At 43.9% G+C, this 19517-nt stretch overlaps 1 protein-coding gene across 1 annotated transcript in view; it reads right to left on the bottom strand.

Moving 5' to 3' along the window:
- The window catches only part of ALG13 (ALG13 UDP-N-acetylglucosaminyltransferase subunit), a 29968-nt gene extending 21634 nt beyond the window's left edge, over positions 1–8334 (bottom strand). The window contains exons 1-9 of the mRNA XM_082062199.1: positions 8161–8334; positions 7674–7836; positions 7333–7471; positions 5511–5611; positions 3705–4027; positions 3269–3352; positions 2337–2387; positions 1565–1611; positions 570–642 (exon numbers count right to left, since the gene is read on the bottom strand). Coding sequence (XP_081918325.1) covers positions 570–642; positions 1565–1611; positions 2337–2387; positions 3269–3352; positions 3705–4027; positions 5511–5611; positions 7333–7471; positions 7674–7836; positions 8161–8241 — 1062 coding nt within the window. The 5' untranslated portion in view covers positions 8242–8334. The remainder of the gene's footprint in view (positions 1–569; positions 643–1564; positions 1612–2336; positions 2388–3268; positions 3353–3704; positions 4028–5510; positions 5612–7332; positions 7472–7673; positions 7837–8160) is intronic.
- Between the last annotated feature and the right edge of the window lie 11183 nt (positions 8335–19517).

The raw sequence follows: 19517 nt of genomic DNA, 5'->3' as shown, positions 1-19517 counted from the left end.
AAGCCATGCCATTAGCTCCCATTCTTCATTTGGCTCAATTTGTACGTCACTGAAATTAATCAGTTTGTTAGATTAATTAATTCCCATCAACTTCACCTTTTCAGGAAGAAAGGCTGCACATCTAATCTGAGTTCAGGAAGAGAGGTACTGGGGGTGGGGAGAACACCTTCTCTTCGCCAGTATGATAAATATATCTTGTTCTGCTCTTCAACTCAACCCAGATATTTCATTCTACCCTGTCAGATCAGTCAACTCCTACTGGGAGGTGTTTTTACCCAAAAACATTTCAGAAACATGTAAAAATATACTGGAATTGTGATGCTGCCTCTTCCTGCAAAAATTAAACTTCTTTCCACCCCTCAGATGGGAACTAAAGCTATTATAATAGAATTAACTGTTTTGCAAATGCTGCGCTTCTTCTATGAGCTGCAGTCAGCTTTGGGGTTTTCTTCAGGTACACAAGAGCACTGCAGTTACAAGAGCTCAATTCCAGTGACAAGTTTTTACAGCTAAGCAGAACTGCAGGTAACTAGCATTCAGGGGTAGCAAACTGCCTCACTTCTCCTCACCTTGTCTTCAAAGCCATTGTCTGTAGCATAAATGGGTGGCTTTCCAGGATACCGGTACAGTAGAAAGTCTCGCCTAGGTAAGCAAAGGAAGAACAAGATGTGACAGAGCACACTCTTACTAGAACCATGTTATGAAGATGTTTGCATGGAGCTGTTTTGAGAATCCACTGTTTATGGAAGAGTCAAGTAGAATACTTTTCCTGATAAACAAATGCTACCATACAGCAACAGCTAGATGAGCAAACAGTATGCATCTTAGGGAACAAAAATTATCTGTGAAAGACCATTATATTTAGTCACAGACTAGGTCAAGTACTTATTCTTTTGGCAAGGTGCTCAGACACTGAGACAAGTCTAAGTGATTTAGTCACCCTGCAAAAGGATTAGAGTCTCAGTACAGGGAACAAGTTACTGCTGCAAAACTTCAGTTTTCAGTTTGTTCCTTTAGTACTGGAAGAGAAGGAACCTGCAAACGGAGGGTTCTTCCTTTTAACACTGGAATTGTTATGGAATAGCAGCATTTTTAGCAAGACAGCAGCATCTTCGCAGGCTTACGTTACCTTTGAAATAAATATCAGGGTTTAAGCACCAAGTAGGGCAAGTATTCCTCACTACTGGAGCTTTCAAGAACACCTACCTGAGTTTTAGTCACGCTTATAACTACCACACAGTGTTTCCACTACACACAGTTCTTTGTTTTTTCCCATTTTCCACCCTTCAGCTACTAGAAAGAAACACTTGACTTCAGAGTTTAACAGTAGCAAAAAGAAAACAAACAAACATCACTGGAAACTGACCCTCCCCTTAATCCACACTGTAAGAACATGGGCTGTGATGGCACCCATTTATATGTTAGTTTAACTTCGTTAGGGTAGAATTTCTTACAATGTTTCACACATCAGCATCTCTGCAACAAGCAAATAAAAGGTTCTGAGGCCAGAACCCAAACACCATCAAGTTCAAAACAAAGTGTAACTTAAGAAAGAGCCACTTACTTGTACATGACTGATAAAGCACTCATTTCCACTTGGCCAGCGCTTTCCTACGCAAGATTATGAGATTACATCAAATAGCAGAGCTGTCTTCAACACCAAGAACTTTATTCTAGCTCTCTGTAGTATTAAATTACATAACCAAACTCATCCATTTGTTAAAACAAGCAATCAGTGCATTGAGAGTTGAGATATTAGGATTTCCAGGGGAAAAACAAGTCTGCAACATGGGATGGCCACAATTACCAAGCAGAGTAAGATAGAGCTGGTTCTGGCAGCAACCCTTAAACATATCACTCAAGTCACATTTTTATTATTAAAAACACTACATTTGTTTCAGAGACTGCTGCTTTTGCCATACTTGTTGGTTAAAGTCTAACAAAATAAAAAGTTTGAACCTGAACATTCAAGCCTGGGGGTAAAGGAAAAAGGCAACGGATCGCAAAGCCTGATAAACATTTTATGTGAGGTACATTCCACGTGTTTTGCTCTTTCCTTCTTAGAGAATAATTACAGTTATGAATAAGGCTCACAAGGGGCCACAGCTATACTGTTGAGTTTGCACAGATTGCTCCTTTGCACCAAAACAAACTCCTCACTAAAAACAATGCTGCTTATACCTGTGAATATTCAGTATAAACCTGCAGTATTACCTATGCAAATGAGACCCAAATTAGACACCTCAAACTAACACATTTTAAACCATCATCTAATTACTCTCCTGTTCTAGTCTCCTCAAATTTTTATCTCTTGACAACTATTAGATCAGACTTACCTTTGGATCTCCTAGTCGTTCAAGGTATTTCTCAAATGATCCTTCAACGTACTTTCAACAAAACAAAGAAGAAAACAAATAGAAAAACTTAGCCAGTTGGAAAGCAAAGTTAAACCTACACACTATGCCATATGTTACTAGCTGTTGAAGAAGAGGGGGGAGGGAAAATACACCAAATTTGGGACTAGTCTACCAATTCCTGTCATTTTGGGGTTCTGAAGGGCTGTAGTCTGACTGGGGGTATGACTCTAGCTGTTTCCTGCCTTACACCATGGGAATGATTTGGGATACCAAAACAGAAATACCAAGACATCCTAAAAAAACTGAGAGTGTGAGTCTGAGTAATACTCAGCAACTCATCTCCCTCCTAGATTAGATTAAGCACTTCACAGTCATCCCAGGTGGAAAACAAAACATACGTATTAAAAATAAATAAATCCCAACACCACACAAAACCGTGCCACACACGCACCCACACAAACCGCCACACACAAACCCAACTAACCAGCCAAAAAAAATAAAGAAAAGCTTGACTTTATGCAACAACTAAACATATTGTGAAGTCTTCCACCACCTTTTGTTTTGTTTCTTACTCCTAAATCTTATGTATTTTCTACCTCCTAAATTCTGCAATAGTTGCTCCATAGAGAATATACTACATAAGTACCTGGCACCCTCGTGGTTACATGAGTAATAGTAAATTGCTTGATTTCAGGAACTTCACAAATACAAAGTCAAATACAACTCATGTGACTGAAACTCAGGTAAGCAAGCAATCACCTTGCCCTTTCCCTTCCCTTACACGGCTCAAGCCTGGCAAAGCATTGTCTTCAGTGCACGTTTATGTGGGTATTTTATGGCTAAACCACTCACCCCTCCCACATTACTTCCCAACCACACGTGCAAACCAGCCTAACACATGCATTACTTACAGATTCAAACTTATGCTGGTGTTCCCTCATGAACAAGACACAAGCTTTTCTAACTTCTGTGTGATGAATTTGTGATGAAAACAGCTGAAAAAATAGTAGTTGTTAAAGAATGAAGGGGAAAACTGCAGTTTAATTTATGCTTCACCTTAGGTTTGTTTTACTACCACCACCACAAAACACTCCACAAGATAGGGAGACGCTGCAGAGCGGCGCTTGGGGAAGAGGCTGAGGGAAGCCCCAGTGACCCAGGAGAGCCCGGGCTGACCGCACCCGTCCCCACACACACCCCTGCCCACCACAGCTCCCCCCGGGCACCCCGAGGGGTCTCCCAGAGCGGCCCCAACCGCGGGCCTGCAGCGGACACCACCTGCCCCGCCAGCCCGCCCGGGCCCTCAAGGCCCCGGCTCCCTCCGACACCGTCACCGCTGCCGCCCACCTGCTCCGAGACGGCTCGGAAGAGGCAGGAGGCGTCCTTGGCCGTCATCTTGCGGTACAACCCCAGGCTGGCCAGGTACTCGTCCATGGCCACCTCGCTGAAAGACTTCTGCCCGAAGTACTTCTTCCAGCCCTTCTGCATCCTCCCCAGGCGCCGAGGGCCGGAGCGGCAACGGCAGGAGCGGCGCTGAGGGGCCCCGCGCGGAGCGCTGCGCTGCGCGTGGCACGGGCGCGCGCGGCTGCTGCTAATGAGGGGCCGCGCCGCACAGGTGGGCGCGTTGGGCGCGGCCCCTGCCCGCCGGGCCCTTTGCCGCTTCCCTTTGCCTGCCCGAAAAGCAGCGGTGCCCTCCCCGGGAGAGCCCCCAATACCTGCTCTCCCGCTTAACAACCCGGGCACCGCGGGGTCGTTTCCTCTGCCCCCCCCACCCGCCAAAGCAGCCCCAGCAGCGCTCGTCTCCTCCAGGATGTGCCTCGGGACGAGCGGGGAGTCCTTGCTAAGTTAACTCCTTCCAGCGGCATTGCTTGATGTGCCTGCGGCTGCAAGTAACTAGCGGAAAAAAGTCAAATGGTTATATTAAAAATTTGCTGTGATGTCCCTGTGTGCTCTCAGACATGCAGACAAGCTGCTCGCGGTGAACTTGAAATAACAACAGATCTATAAAAATCGTTAGGGAATTGAAAATCTTAGTTGCTCCTAATAAAGTTTTTGGGGAAAACTTTGGGAATCGGCAAAAATCACTCTTGCACAACTGTGCAGCATGATTTATTCCATATATAGCTCTTCTGCTTGATTAGGAAAATGCCTCTACGTACATTTAACTTGCTATTAAAAACTGCCCTGACATCAGATGCACCGATTCAGGAGCTGCTTTTTCTTGTTTTAAGCAACAGCAACAAAAAAAAAAACCCACCTGACATAATGTACTTGCAGAAAGGCAATCAGCACCAGCTGTGCACTGACAATTCTAGAGCATTACAGACCACACAGCCTGCATTAAGATGTCAAAGTTTAACCCCCCTTTGTTTTTCAAAATATTTACTTAAAAATTGACAGTAGCATCAACACAGTTGCCAATTTCGATATTTTAAATGGGGAGCTCCAATCAGTGTCAAATACACCGCACTTTACAGAAGTCCAGATGATGGGATAACACCATGTAAATGGACTCATTGTCAACCCCATTCCTCTCCTATAGGCCATGTTTGGGAGTTAATGACCCCAAACCAGCTGAGCCAGTTGGTGGACAGTTTGGCAGCAGGTTTGCAGCTCTTGACTTCACACCCAGATTCACCACATGCCCCTTTCCCTGTAAAGAGGCTTAAATCTCTCACTTTTTAAATTATCTTTTCAGTGCTTCTGTAAACAAATAAAATGAGAGCTGAAGGCATCTGCTTATTTGCAGAACATCGAGGGCACATCAACAAGGACAACTTCTTCCCACTAGTACCAGGCAAATATGGTCAAGAGACCACGGCGTACATGCCATGGCCATGAAGAAATAACCTAGCTTGTTCTCCTCTCTGGAATTACCAACTCAGTGCAGATTTTGTGATGTAAATACCTGTCTGTCCAAGAAACTAGACAGTTCATACTCCCCCCGCTCCTTGATGGCACTGTGCTCTTTTAAGTTAGATGTCTCTGAACTGGCACTAAACAGGAAACCATTTAATAATGTCTGTTAATAACAGACATTTACTTTGAGGGTTTGTCCCAGTTGGTGGACTCTTTAAGTATGGAAGGCCTCATTAGGAGAGGAGAAAGGTTTTATTCTGACATTTTTATTACTCTATATTGTTCATTGAAAGCCAACAACTTTATCCAAGAACAAAGCAAACTTTTCTGGCTGTCCAGGAGGAAAAGGTTTCAAAGTTGACAAGTCCATCGACTGCAGTGTCTCCACAAGAGTGCTGTAAAAACAAACCAAAACCAAAAATTAAAATATATATATATATATCCATCCCCGAGGGAAAAATTTTCTTCACACATTTTTTTTTCTATTGATAAATACATAATTCTGTAGCACAGAAACAAAAATAAGGACATGTACTGAAAGGAAGAGACCCCACCAACCAGCGGGCCCCAACCATCACTGACTCCTAAGCAGCATTGCTGAGAACACACTCTGACCTGCACCACAGAGCTGACAACCTCAGCTCTTACATTTATCTTCTCTGTGGTTGCAACGCTGGGAGACTGAACAAGATCTGAGGATCTTCACCATAAACCATACCAGGAAATTTCATCCTATTTGAACACATGCCATAGTTTTCCATTTAACACACAGCCAGAAGAAAAGCTAAATCAATCTGTTAGCTTGCTATTACTAGAATGCAAATAATGGTCAAATGGTAGGTGCTCTTCAACAAAAAGAAATCAAAATTCCTTCCTGTCCCCAAAGCTGTCAGAAGCACAGAGATAATAAGTTTAAGGAACTTGCCCAATATAAATAAAGGACGGGCCTAGTCTTCTTGGAAGGCTCCTCTGAAACATATGAAATCCTTTTTGCAGGGCAAAGGAAGAAGATGCAGACTAAATAATGGCAGCTGCATTTCCTCTGCCTTCAATTTAGAGGTCATCTTATTTATAGAGCGCTGTCTACCACAACAAATCATACGCAAAGAGAAAACTGTAAGATATAGTCAAACCAAGAGAGTAAATGAAACTAACAGGAGCCAGGATAAACACAGCCAAAGGGAACTAGTGGTTTTGTTGTTGGTTATTTTTACTGGGGCAGGGGAGGTTTGGTTGGTTGGTAGTTTATTTGTTGGTGGTTTTTTCTCTGAAGTGACAGGCAGTAGATCTGTAAAACTTGTCAGAAGATGTGGTGGATTTAGGAAGACTGGTTAAAAGGGCAGCCTGAGTAAGTACTTGGAAGACAAGAGGTATTGAAAGTTACTAACCAGACAGCATCTGATTTAAGAATCTCCCTAAATCAAAGTACTTAAGAGCACTGGAGGGAAAGTAATACAAGGAAGCACCGTATGTTCTTACCCTGTTTCTACTTTTGGCTGGGCATCTGCATATGGCCACTGCAAATAGGATACTGAGCTACATGGTCTCCTGGTCCATATCAGTAAGGCCATTCTTATGTTTTGTTCTAGATACTCCAGATAGTTTTATTATGTCGGTACATCTATACGGTCAACGTTAGAGACCTTTACAAGGCAAATCCACATAGCAAAATGAGGGAGTCCTAAGCCTACAAGGAGAAATTTATTCCTTATGGCTCATGGTTACAAACTGAAGGCCTGGGTTGTATTTTTTCTAGATTTCAAAAAAGAATCCAACAACTAGTGAGAAAGAGCAGAGAAAAAGAGAGCAGTTAGGTGCCTTTTGGATGCTACCTATTCCAAATTCAACCACTTCTATTTGGTTTAAATTGCTCTTCTTTCAATCTGAATACATGTGCCCTCAAAAAATAAAAATATTAAGAAGGGGTCATGGTCAAAAAGCTTGATAAGTTTGGTATGTTAGCACCATCCACTATGGAAAATCGGCCTTGCAAACAAATGGTTATTAGGGAAAACAACGTGTATTTCCTTGTTACATTTTCAATATTGTAGTAACACCCTGAGTGACGGTGCTGAACACTGCTCGTGCAGTCAGGACAGCCACAGCAGCTCCGTACCTGCAATTACAGCACAGGACGTGCCCATCTCTGTGGAGCTGTTTTGCCAGTTCAAGCTGATGGTTGTCCATCAGCTTTTCATTTATTACTACTATTAGTGGTTTTCCTTCTTCTAGCGTCTCCAGACAACTACCTGCACCTACGGGAGAAACAGAAAACACGATGAGTTTTTGCCCTGACAGATGAAGCATCATCTTACTTGCTCTTCAAGAACGGGAGACACCTGAGGGTGAACACTCAACTCGGCGTTCCCTGCCAGCCCACCCCCAGCCGCAGACGCTTCCCCCAGCCGGCCTCCCCTCCTGCCCCACGACGGGCTGGGCAAACAGCCGGGGCTGTACCTGCGTGGCTGATGACCAGGTCCGCCCTCCGCAGGTCCCGGGCCAGCGAGTCCTTGAAGCGGAAGGATTCCACAGCCACGGCCGCGCTGCCGCTCGGCGCCGGCTCCAGCGCGCCCCGCCCGACCTGCAGCACCAGCTGCTCGTAGCCGCGGCTCCGCAGCACCTGGGCGGGAGGAGCGGGGTGTGCGTGTCCCCGGGTCAGACACTGGGGCGCCTAGCCCTGCTCCCCGTTACCCCTGCTCCCCCCACGCCGGGCTGGCGCCACAGATTGTCCCTCCTCCGGCGCCACCACTTCAGTCCCTCATCACAGGCCCCCTCGGCGCCCCCCCAACCGCCCGCGGTACCCCCGTCTCCCGCCCCTCAGACACCCCCGGCGGGAGAGTGGAGAGGGCGGGACGGCTCCCAGCGCGCAGGCGCCCGGGTGAGGCGCTGCACACAGGCCGCTGCGACCCGGGAGGGCTGCCGGCGGAGCTCTCCGCCGCCTCACCTGCAGCGCTGCCGGCGAGGAGACGGTCGCGATCAGGTCGTCAAAGCTGGTGGTGCCCACGGTGACAAAAACGGACTTCATGGCGGGCGACCGCCCGCTCAGGGCCGGGCAGCCGCCAGAGGGCGCCGCGCCATCGCCGCAGCGCTCCCCAAAATGGCCGCCGGGCTGAGGGGCGGGCTGAGGGGCGGGCTGGGGGGCGGGCTGGGGACGCGCTCCGCCCTCCACCGCCACGTTTGGGCTCGATGCCTCTGCCCTGGCGGGCGAAGGGATGCGGCAAGTGCGGTACCCAGCGCCGGGATGAGTGTTCTCGGTGCCGTGCGGGGCCGGAGCCGCGGGGTCGCCGCCCGCTCTGTATAACGAGCCCACTCGCCGGCAGCGTTCAGCGACCTCAGCAGAGAAGCCACAAGTGTCTCAATTTTTCGGACTTTCAGGGAGGAAAAAAAAAAGTGGAAAAGGGATTCCGAAAGTTTTGCCTTCCTCACGTTATTTTAGCGCTTGAGGCACACATCACTGACTGGGGCCAGGCGCTGGGTTCACAGCCTGTGGTTGCCGTAGCAACTGATCTAAGCCAGGATGGGATTTCCCAGTCTGACCCAAGCCCCCCACAGCACTTACTGTGGGACCAGCATCCCAAAGGGATAGTAGCAAATGAGCAGCCGGTCGTGCTTCAGAGGAGAGACTGGTGTTTGAGAGAACTGTCACCCGAAGCAATGTCATGGCAGCCCACAAGTAGGGGACATCTTGGCTGGGTCATCTTGAACACTGGGCCTCACCAGGGGGTCACACTTTGCTTCTGACCATGCAGAGCAAATGCATGGGATCAAAACTACCTTCAGATGGCTGAAGGCAGGAGAAGATTGCGTACGTTTCTATCAGTCGGTGAGCTTGGGTGGTTTTGCCATGTGGATCCTTCCACTGGTACCATAGGGATTGGTGAAGATGGGAGACAGAAGAAGAGACAAATGTAGTTTGAACTCTGCATTCTATGGTTTGTTTACAGAACTTTAGTAATTCTGACTATATATGTGCACTGTGTCCACTCCGCAAATTCCAGAAAAGCTGCAAACTTCAATAGAAACTGCTAGTTGATTTCAGAATGTCAGACATTGAAATTATTTGGCCTAAATAAATGAACCTGTCACAGGAGCTGAGATTGCAACTCAGGGAAAACCCTGCAAGTAAGACTGAAATCAAAGCAGGAGCTGTGTCCTCCTGGTTTCTTTGCCTCACTGTGCCACTGACCAGTGTTAGCACCTTGGGTAGGTGCTGTCTTTTCTGTTTTGCCACCTGCAAGGCAGTGTTTAGCAGTTTATCTCTTCTAAGGCTTTATGTGGAGGTGATTATATTGTGTAGAGAATTGAGTCTTTTAAAAGAGCCAAGGGACAGTAAATCAGGTAGGAGCTGAGGCTGAAGGCCTTTTCTGAAAAATAAAATTGCTGTTCAGTGCTAAACCACATTAAATCAATTGCAAAAAATGAAATCACCAGTAAATTTATTATTTCAGGTACATTTCCTCTTCGTGATGAAACACCGGGGAATAGGTGGGGGGAAGAGGGATAACATTTTAGTTTAAAAAAAAAAAAAAATCCAAACATTAAATCTGTTAACACAATCTTGTCTGCTGAAGGCCAAGATTAACCCCTTAGCAGTTGCACAAACTGAACTAGCAGATTTCTTTCTTAATTGCAGGTGTAACAAACACAATGTATAATTTTACAAAAATAAACTACTCAAGTTAGACATCTTAGACATTTGTTCCCTGAATTAAATTTAATAGATGAGGTCACGTCTGTATATGCTATTCAGTGTTCCAAGAAAGATACAGAAAAGATGTAGCTATCTTGAGGATACCTCTGATTGCCATGTTAATAGCTCATTCACAATGCTCATTAGCCCCCTGTTGCTTTCATTTAGCATAATGAGCCACACTGAAATGTATTTATTTTTTGATTAAAGCAAATCATGCTGACAGCAGACATGGCCAGGGGAGCGTGGTGCTTTATCTTGGAAAAACGCTGCAGAGGAAAACAATATCAGAGTCCTGAGTGCACAGGGCCTTAGTGGCCTTTACCAGGTTCACCCAACTCTTGCTGCTCTCCCTCAGGACAAGGAAGCCAGGAGCTGAGGGTGACCACAACACTAGCCAGGAAAAGACCTCACCAGCAGAGCACAGCCTGACCACACCAGAGGAAAGCAGGCAGAGCAGTGGCAGCAACAGGTCCAGCGACCATCAGGCAAAGACAAGGTAAGAAGCCATTTCCAAGGTCATTCCAGGAAACTCTAACGGCAATTTAGGAGCAGAACTAGCAGCAAGGACACCCACAACTCACCTCTGTCATCCCAACTTAAGAAAGACAGCTGTCTGAGCAGGTCTAGAGGAGAGCTGTAAAGATGATCCAAGGGCTGGAGTGCCTCTCCTCTTGAGCATAGGCTGAGAGAGTTGGGGTTGTTCAACTCAGAGAAGGCTCCAGGGGGACCTTATAGCAGCCTGCCAGTACTCAAAGGGACCTACAGGAAAGATGGAGAGGGACTCTTTAATAGGGAGTGTAGCAGTAGGACAAGGGGCAATGGTTTTAAACTGAAAGAAGGGGAAATTTAGATTTGATGTAAGGAAGAAATTCTTCACCATGCACGTGTTGAGGCCTTGGAACAGGTTGCCCAGAGGAGCTGTGGATGCCCCAGCCCTGGGAGCATCCAAGGCCAGGTTGGGTGGGACTTTAAGCAACCTGGTCTAGTAGAAGGTGTCCCTGCCTAGTGGGAAGGGAGAGGACAAGGCTGGAACTAGATGACATTTAAAATCCCCTTCCAACTCAAATCATTCTATGATTCTACTTAAAGCCTGAGTTTAAATGAAGTCCTTATCAGAGGGTGTGGGTAGAAGCCCCAGCTGAAGCTGGTCATGGCAATTAAGACCTGTTAGTTCAGTCAGGTCTCTGTCAGCTGATAGACAGGAAGTCAGACTTTGGGATGAAAGGAAGTGTGTGAAATTTTTCAAGTATGTCAGAGGTGAGGGTCAGCACATGTATAAATCTTTTTGAGAAAAGGAAGGGCAGGGTAATTAAATTATTGGTGGGGTTTTTTTTGTTTGCTTGTTTTTTAATGAGGAGGATAGAACTCAGATATATTGGACTGTTTTCCTGTTTATATAATTATTTTTTATTAAGTTAATTACAGGAGTTTAGGAAATTACTGCTCATTTGTAACTAAAGTGCTATAACTCACCACATGCATGCTCTTACTCTGCCAAAACTGAAAAATAAGCGTGCCGTCATAAGTCCACATATTCATTCTGCAGTTAGAACAGGTTTACAGTGGTTGCTGTTGTACCTCAGCTGTGACCTTGCTTTCAGCCATCCACTCATAACTTAAAGTTTCTATAAAGTAAGGCACACTCAAAAAAATATTTCATGCATGAGCAGCAACTTGCATACTCTCACTGTTTGCTCCCTCGAATTTCAGCAGACTAAAATATGTATTTAGAAAAGTTAAGACATTTAGAATAATGCTAGTCTTCCTAACCCTCAAAGGGGAAAGAAACTGGAATACAGTCTGCATAGTACTGTGAGTTAAATTTCAATATCTGGGTTTGCTCTGACTATTATTCTTTGCATACAGAATGCAATATTCTTCTAGCCAACAGGTGCCTGTTTGGTTGTATTTTCTGAACTCTGCTCGATTATTCTTTAAAGTGCTTTAGGGTATTGACATGTTAAATGTTGGGCATTTAAAAATGACATTAGGTAACAAAAAACCCATGCAGCTCAAGAAGAAAACAGATTCACTGACCTCTTCTTACCCTTAAGAAGAGGTTTGGACTAATTCCTGTGTGATGAAAGGACTGCTCCAAGGGAGGAAAGCTACTGCTCTTCTTCTGAGGTGTAGAAGGCCTGATTGCATAAGAGCACAGTACTTCCAGTTTCAAGGCAAGCTGGCTATACTCAGCAGTTTGCAAAAGCATACCTAATGTTATTTTTGTGCTAAATGGAATTGGTCTTTCAGTTTTCTTAATCAAAAAATGTGAGTACCTCTCAACAGGGAGTCCTTACACTGAATCTCTTAATACTCACTGTGGAAGATGTTATATATAGTTTTGTTTGAAATAAGGGTTAAAACAGCTGTTCTTAAAAATAGTATGTTCAGGATCATGGCACATTGGACTTTGCATTTGATTCTTTTGCTTTTTATTGTATGAGTGCTGAATTTCACTTCTACAGGACCCCGTTTTGCTCATTTGCTTTCTACAATGAAGAGAATTCAGAAATCACTAGAATGGTTTCTGTGGTGTGGAGCAGGTCTGTGTGATTCCAGCTTGGTATTTTCAACATGTCACTAAAATTAAGTGTTCTCTGCAGCTTGTACTCCCAGCATCATGCTCTATAAGGACTAGAAGAAAATATATTCACAAGTAACATTGCAGTGATATACGTTTGCATTGGAGTTTTCACTGGAAGATACATTCCACTTACACATTGAATTAGGCTTGTTAGGAAGATCTTAAACTAAAGCGAGAGACATCCATTATAGGACTCAATCTCATGCTAATTTGTACCAGCTATTTTAATTAGAAGTTGTGTAGGGCAAAAGTAGAGTTTTGTCCCTGAGCGTTTATGCTCTGTTCAGTGAGAACTACAGATCGTTCGCAAAATAAGATGCTTGGAGCTGATCCCTTGCAGATTCTAGACAGTTAAAGATTGTGTAATCCAGATTTGGTGGTCTTATTTCTGTTCATTCATTGCTACCCCAGTTCTGATAACCACATAGTGATCCAATTCAGAGAAATGATCTGACAGGCAAGTGGTTGTTTGCAGTTTGATCAGTTCCTTGAGTTGCACAAGCACCACTACTAGCAGGAAGGAGGCAGAATTGTGGCACCTTGGATTTAGATTGTCTTTGATGCTGGAGAATCGCACCTGTGTCTGCCTCTTCATTGCCCTTAGTAGCTGTGATCACACTCTCTGAGCCCTGTGGCTCTGGCGGTTGAGTGTGTGTTGCCTTTGGAGCAAATCTTGTGCGAACCTGTCCCTGCTTGGGCTGCAGAGCCTCTCTCTGCAGTGCCAGTCATTTCTCTGCAAGGTGTGTGTGGGGGATATTATCAGAGACATTCAAGAAAAAAGGGCTCAATCTGACCTACTGTAATCGGAGACCGCAGAGAGGGTAGGAAGGGCTAAAATGGAAGATACATTCTTGTGAGAGCTTACTCCCATCTGTGCTTTATATGGCATAATTTATATTCTGCTGTTTTCTTCCCTTGACAACATCTGGGCAGGAAACTGAAGATGGCATGAGCGCAAGCTGGTTTTTGTTAAGTGAGAAATGATGTATGCCTCTTCCCTTCTCCTTAGCCTTTATTTGAAATGTTTCTGGATGGCTCAAGTTTTGAGCACTGTCGCTTTGTATTCGGTTTGGCTTTCCACAGTTTGCCCTGAAAGCTCCATAATTATATTATTCGGGAGTAAGAAAATTCATGGAAATGAGCTAGTCGGTTCACATCTTGGTTTCTGAAAATTACATACTGCCCTCAGATTGCTCTTGAAGTCTAAAGACTTAAAACTGTTGCAAAAAAACTCTGGTGACCCTTGAAATGCATGGGCTGCAGAAATGTGTCAAATGATGAATCACAATTAATTGCTTGAAAATATATACCAACAGAAAGGCAGGTAAACCTGTAAGCCTACAAAGTCTGATTTTCTTTAAAGGAAAAAAAAGCCAATGACTAGCTGGGTAAAGTTGCAATCCTGTATTTCCTTTAACTTGCATTTTGTGCACAGGTTGATTCTCTGTTTGGCTTGTGATATAATGGTGCAGTGCATGATGTGAGGCAGAAGAGAGCAATTGGACTTCTCCGTGCTAAATTTACATTATGTTTCAGTACTTTTTATATGCTTATGAATGTGCAAAATGAGTAAAGATAGTCTTACGTCTAGGTCTAGTTGGCTTTATATAAATTTGAAGTGAAAAAATGTTCACTTCCTTTTCCTCTCTTATTTAGATGTAGTGCTGTACCTATGAGGGATGATGTTTCTGTTACCACAGGGAACTGTGAAATGTAGACGGAGAATATTCTGGGGAATGATTCCTTTGTATGACTGTGATCCAGAGATGCTTGGTCTGGAAAAATAACAGAGGAACATTTGTCAGGCAAATTTAAATGGTGTACTTTGAACTATTTCATCACAACATTTCTACATCCTTTGAATTGTCTCCATGGGCTTGTTGTTGAGCAGTGGGGATTGTCAGGCTACAGACAGACAAAGGCTCAGACTGGAGACCAGGGCGTGTTAGATCCCTCTTCCTCGGGGCTGACTAGCACAAGACAGGCGCTGAAGCAGCATGGAAGAACCGTGTCTGCTGACTAAATATTTCACATTTGAAGTGAGGGAGGCTGTGGCTTAGCTAGAATGGGTGCCCATGGTCTGATGACTTTCAGGGATTTTTCTGAATTTTGCAATATTTCACAGAATGTCAGGGATTGGAAGGGACCTCAAAAGATCATCTAGTCCAATTCCCCCACTGGAGCAGGAACACCTAGATGAGGTTACACAGGAAGGCGTCCAGGTGGGGTTTGAATGTCTCCAGAGTAGGATTTGATGGTGTGCCTTGAAGCCCCAGGTTCTAGAATTATGTAATCATGTTTTTTAAGGCCTTATGCTTCTGAAGCAGAGACGGAGAAAACAACTCACTGACCCTTAAGGCCCTGAAGATTAACACATAAATAATATTTATTATGTATCTATAACTATGTATCTTTTTATTAGTCCGGTTTTGCTTTGTATTTAAACAATGTCACAGTTCTTTGAGACATGACTTCTGGAAGCTCAGAGCTTACAAATTTATGAAAGTAAAGCGCTGCTGGTCTTTGCTCTGCCCATGTAGCCGGAGGTCAGCTCTGCACTCGGATGTAGCACATACTGTGTTTCAATCCTTGTTCCGAGGAGCGTGGTTCAACTGGTTTGTACCAGCGCTTGAACTAGATCTTTACTGATGCTTGATGCCTCTGCTAGGTTTCTGCCCAGGCTAAAATGCTTGCATTAAAGAAGCAGAAAATGGGCTTCATAGCAAATAAAATTTCTTAGAGCTGCTATTTTCCAGTAAATGTTGGGAATATTTGAGAGATTGTAAAGGAAATAATTTGAAGAGTGATTGCAAAACAGGCTGGTATGCAGACGCAGGAGGGAGTCTGAGGTCTGTTGCAAGGAACGCTATCCTGGCTGTGAAGACTTGATATGATGATGCCTCTTGGCAACTCGTCCCTTCAGCTCCCCAGGGAAGCTCGGCCTGTGACAGCCTGGCACTGCTCCGTGTTGCTTTTGGAAAACACATGCCACTGTTCCTGCCTGCTAGCCACCAGCAAACACCTCCGCAGCAATCCACCGTGTGAATGCCCTGCCATTTCCTATTCCTGCATAATCCCTCTGACAACCAAATCTATTAAAAATTCATTTTCATCCAGGCACATCAGACTCTCTGAAATCAACTGAGCTTTGTTCTCTGAAGGCAGCTTGTGCTGGTGTACGTGTAATCAAATCCTGAGGTGCCTTCCGTGCATTTTTACAAGCACTGAGGTAGACTTCTTGTTTCGGTTACTCTTTTTGATGTGCATTTTTGAAGGAAATTAGAATATTATGCTCAAGTAAACCAACAGATCTTTAGGAAGGAGCTCCAGAGCTCCTCCCTTTTCCCAGCCAGTCCCAACTATACATGTATGTACAAATATCTGTCTTTAACATGCAGCTGAAAAATAGATACCAAGGTGACCTATGAACCCAGACTAAGTTTCACCTCTGTCCATTTGCCTATTGTTTTCCAATAGCTGGCTCTCGGCAGCAGTAGTTTGTGTATTTTGAGTTGCTCTTCAGAAGTCTTCAGGGACACCTAAGTCAGTCCACGGATTAAGTAAATGGATTTTGGAAGTGTGTAGTCTAGCTGAATAAAGCCTACAATGAATGAAAAGCTACTTTAATTCTGCCTGAAAAGCAAACAGAAGAGCATGGGTGTTGGGCAAACATGCTCAGTTTTGTTCAGAGCAGTAGAGGGCTGCCCGTATCTGCTGCATCCAGGGCATCAAAAGGCATTGAGCATACAGGCTTCTTTTTCTCAGTCTTTTCAGCACAGTATTAGCATCTTTACATTTCCAATGCCTGTGTTTTCTTCTCAAGCTGGCTCTCAAAACCAGAGTGATAGTGTGAAAGCGTGAGAGGTTTGCTTCCCAGCCGATTGACAGAGATAGCCAACGCAGATCTGCACAAGGCCTCAAGATTGAATGAAGTTCCGTGTGCCAAGCCTGCCTGTTTCCAGCAAGTCTTGTTCAAAGGAACTGTACCTGTGTATCATTCCCAAGCCTTTGCAACAGCAGTAGGGGTGCTAATAGCAGTGACAGACTTGTAATTCATTTATCTCTCCTTTGTGTTAGTATTACAAGATGATAGTCAGCTTTTTATTTACAGCCACTAGGTACTTCCCAAAACCACTGAGTTCCACTTGGAGGTCCTTTAACAGCTCTGTCTGGGCCACCATATATTTTTGTTTCCATGTTTATATAGCAATGAATTGTACTGAGAAGAATCAATACCAGAAACATCTCTGTTTGCACACATTTTCTGTTTATGGCCTTCTTTTTACTGCCGGAAATGCCAGGAATCTATTTTGCAGAGGCAAACCAGGTTAATATTATGTGGTGGATTTCACAAAAATGTGAAGATAAAAAATTTTGGCTTTTATTTTTTAATGTCTTAAGGATGCATGCAGAGAGATAATTTAGAGAGATATATAGTCATGTTTACAACTGGAAGACTATTTTGAGTATATGTGCCTGTGCATTTTGGAAATATATACTCTTATTTAGGTATCAACATATAGTGGTGAATCTTCTCTGAGGATTTCTTGCAGCATAATTCAAGGATAACATTCATCTGTTTAAAATAAATAATCTCGCTAGAACTCACTCAGAAATACTGGACTGTATTCATCCCAGGTGTAATTTAACTGGCTTAGAACTAAAACAGAGCTCAGTGTTCCATTTGGGAGAGTCATTACTGCTGCGCGCACGAATGTCAAAACAAGACTGTTTTACATTATATTGTCCCTAGAGAAAACTTCGCCGAACTCGTGCTAGTCCTGTTTGCTTCTCCTTGTAGCATCCTTCTGCATGGCCACCTGTACTTCCACTGCCTTTCCCTTTCCCTGGTGAAACTAAAAGATGTTCACATACTCAGTGTGACTGTTCATTTACATAAGACTTTGTGTACCAATGTTTCCTGTTAGCGGCACCTTACAAAGCACTCTCCTTGTCACTGTGCCACATTAAAATGGGGAAGCATGGTTAAATCAGGCCAAATGAAGTGCCTTGGGTTTGGTTTGTCTGGTTTTTGAGTGTGTGACAGATTGGGCTGACAGCTGAGGGTACACTGAGGTCTTTAATCAATCCGAAAGTGAGGTAAGGTATACTTGACATATGTACAGACAGATCAGCTTCTGCTCACCTTGCTGCAGAGGTGAAACTACTGAAGGCTGAGAAAATTCTTTGTGCTTCCCAGCATGGCCCATTTCTAATCCTTGTGGTGATGGCTCTGAGCTTTCAGGGCCATCAGCTTCCAGTTGGCCAGCAGAACGTGGGCTGAGGACACTTGCAGGCAACCATTGTCTAGAACAGCATCAGGTTGCTATCAGACAACGTTGAACTTGACCCAAAACCTTTGCCATGAAGCAAATAACATTCCTTTTCTGTCCCTTATCGAAGGGATATAATTGCCTGGCAGCACCCACAGTTGATACAATGATACTTCTGGCATAACTAGTAAAATAAATTAATTTTTCTGAATGTAATGAGCTTTGATATTGAAGAAATTATTCATGTCCAAGATCAAAAGGAAATGTCTTCTGCAGCAGCCAGTGCCCCATTTCCCTCCAGGGCCTTTGATTTTGGTTATGATAGGCAAAATCATTCATTTTGGTTTCTCTGAACCCAGAATTTTATTCTTTATTTTGTGTGGCAGTGATTTGGTGAGGATTCAAGTGAAATCTTTGTTGATTCTGAGACTGATATTACACAAGGGACTGCTGGGATATATTGCAATGCCCTTCCTGTTTTCTGTTTATGAACAACCTACCCCAAGGTGCTAATTAGCTAGAAGAATTGCATATGCACAGTGTAATGTTTTGTTCCTCCATAAAAATACATTTGTGCTCGAGGAGAATTTAACTGCTTGGCTTAATTGTGAGCATCCTGGATTTCTGAAATCGGCAAGGTAAGAGCAAAAACTTGTGAGACTGGTATTTCTCATCTAAAAACTAATTACAAATATTTGGTTAATTCATAATAACATCCATCCTCATTAATGATTTGTTAGATGCAATAAACCCATTTAAATATTTGTATTTATTTTCCATGAAATCTGGCCACATATTTCTTGTACTCAATAAGGTCTGTCTTTGGTGGCTGGTTCCTCTGTTCTATGGTTGTAATCAGCAATTTTCTTGGCCTATGCACTGTGTAGGCTGGAAGGAATTCTTTTGTGCATCTTTCTTACTTAGACATAGAATTTGTGCCATGCCAAGTGTTTCTTTTCTAATGTGGAATCAAGGATGCCTCAACAAGGGAACTGGGGCAAAGCAGGGCTGCCTGGAACCTGTTGCTTCTGAGGCCAAGGCAATGCAAAGAAGGTTCACGTTGGACTTCTAAGATGGATAAAGTCTTGAGGATACTTGTGGGTACTAAATAATAATGATCCATCGGTTTTAAATTGAACACTGTGCTTCAGAAGAGGCTGCAATAGGAGGAATCAGCGTAATCTCCACGGGTTTATGTAACAATAATGAACACCAATTACTGTGTATTTTTTCCATTGGGACTTAGCCCATCATTTTATCTAATTATGGTATGAATCCCACAATGGCGAAAACCCTTCTTCTGTAAAGAACTAATTCCCTCTAGAAATGCTAAAAATCTTAAAGAACTCTAATTATAATACATTTCTCAATAGATAAAGATAGACAGAGAGTGTCTGCGCCAGCCACCTACCACAGAGAAAAACACGAAAATAAAACAACCCAGCCAACCAAACCCCAAAACCAACAAAAAAACAAACCCCAAAGAGAAAAAAATTGACTGTCCTGGGAGACAGGGAGGGAATGTGAAGTTGTTTTTATAAACTCTTCTCATCTTTCATCTAGGCTCGTGCTAAATATATTGACTTATCTATGCATTACTGTCAATTGAGAGTCCACAATACTCCTAAGAAGTTCCGAGGCACTCCAAACCAGCGTGGGTACCGGGCTACTCAGGCATGCAGTAGCTTTGTGTATTGTCATTCTGTCACCAGGCATGTTTTCTGATGAAATGGTTGCCTTTGATTGCAAAG

Source organism: Streptopelia decaocto (assembly GCF_964273445.1).
Source record: "Streptopelia decaocto genome assembly, chromosome: 10".
Taxonomy (NCBI): Eukaryota; Metazoa; Chordata; class Aves; order Columbiformes; family Columbidae; genus Streptopelia; species Streptopelia decaocto.
Note: the sequence above shows the minus strand (reverse complement) of the source record. Positions and strands in the feature narration are given on the sequence as shown.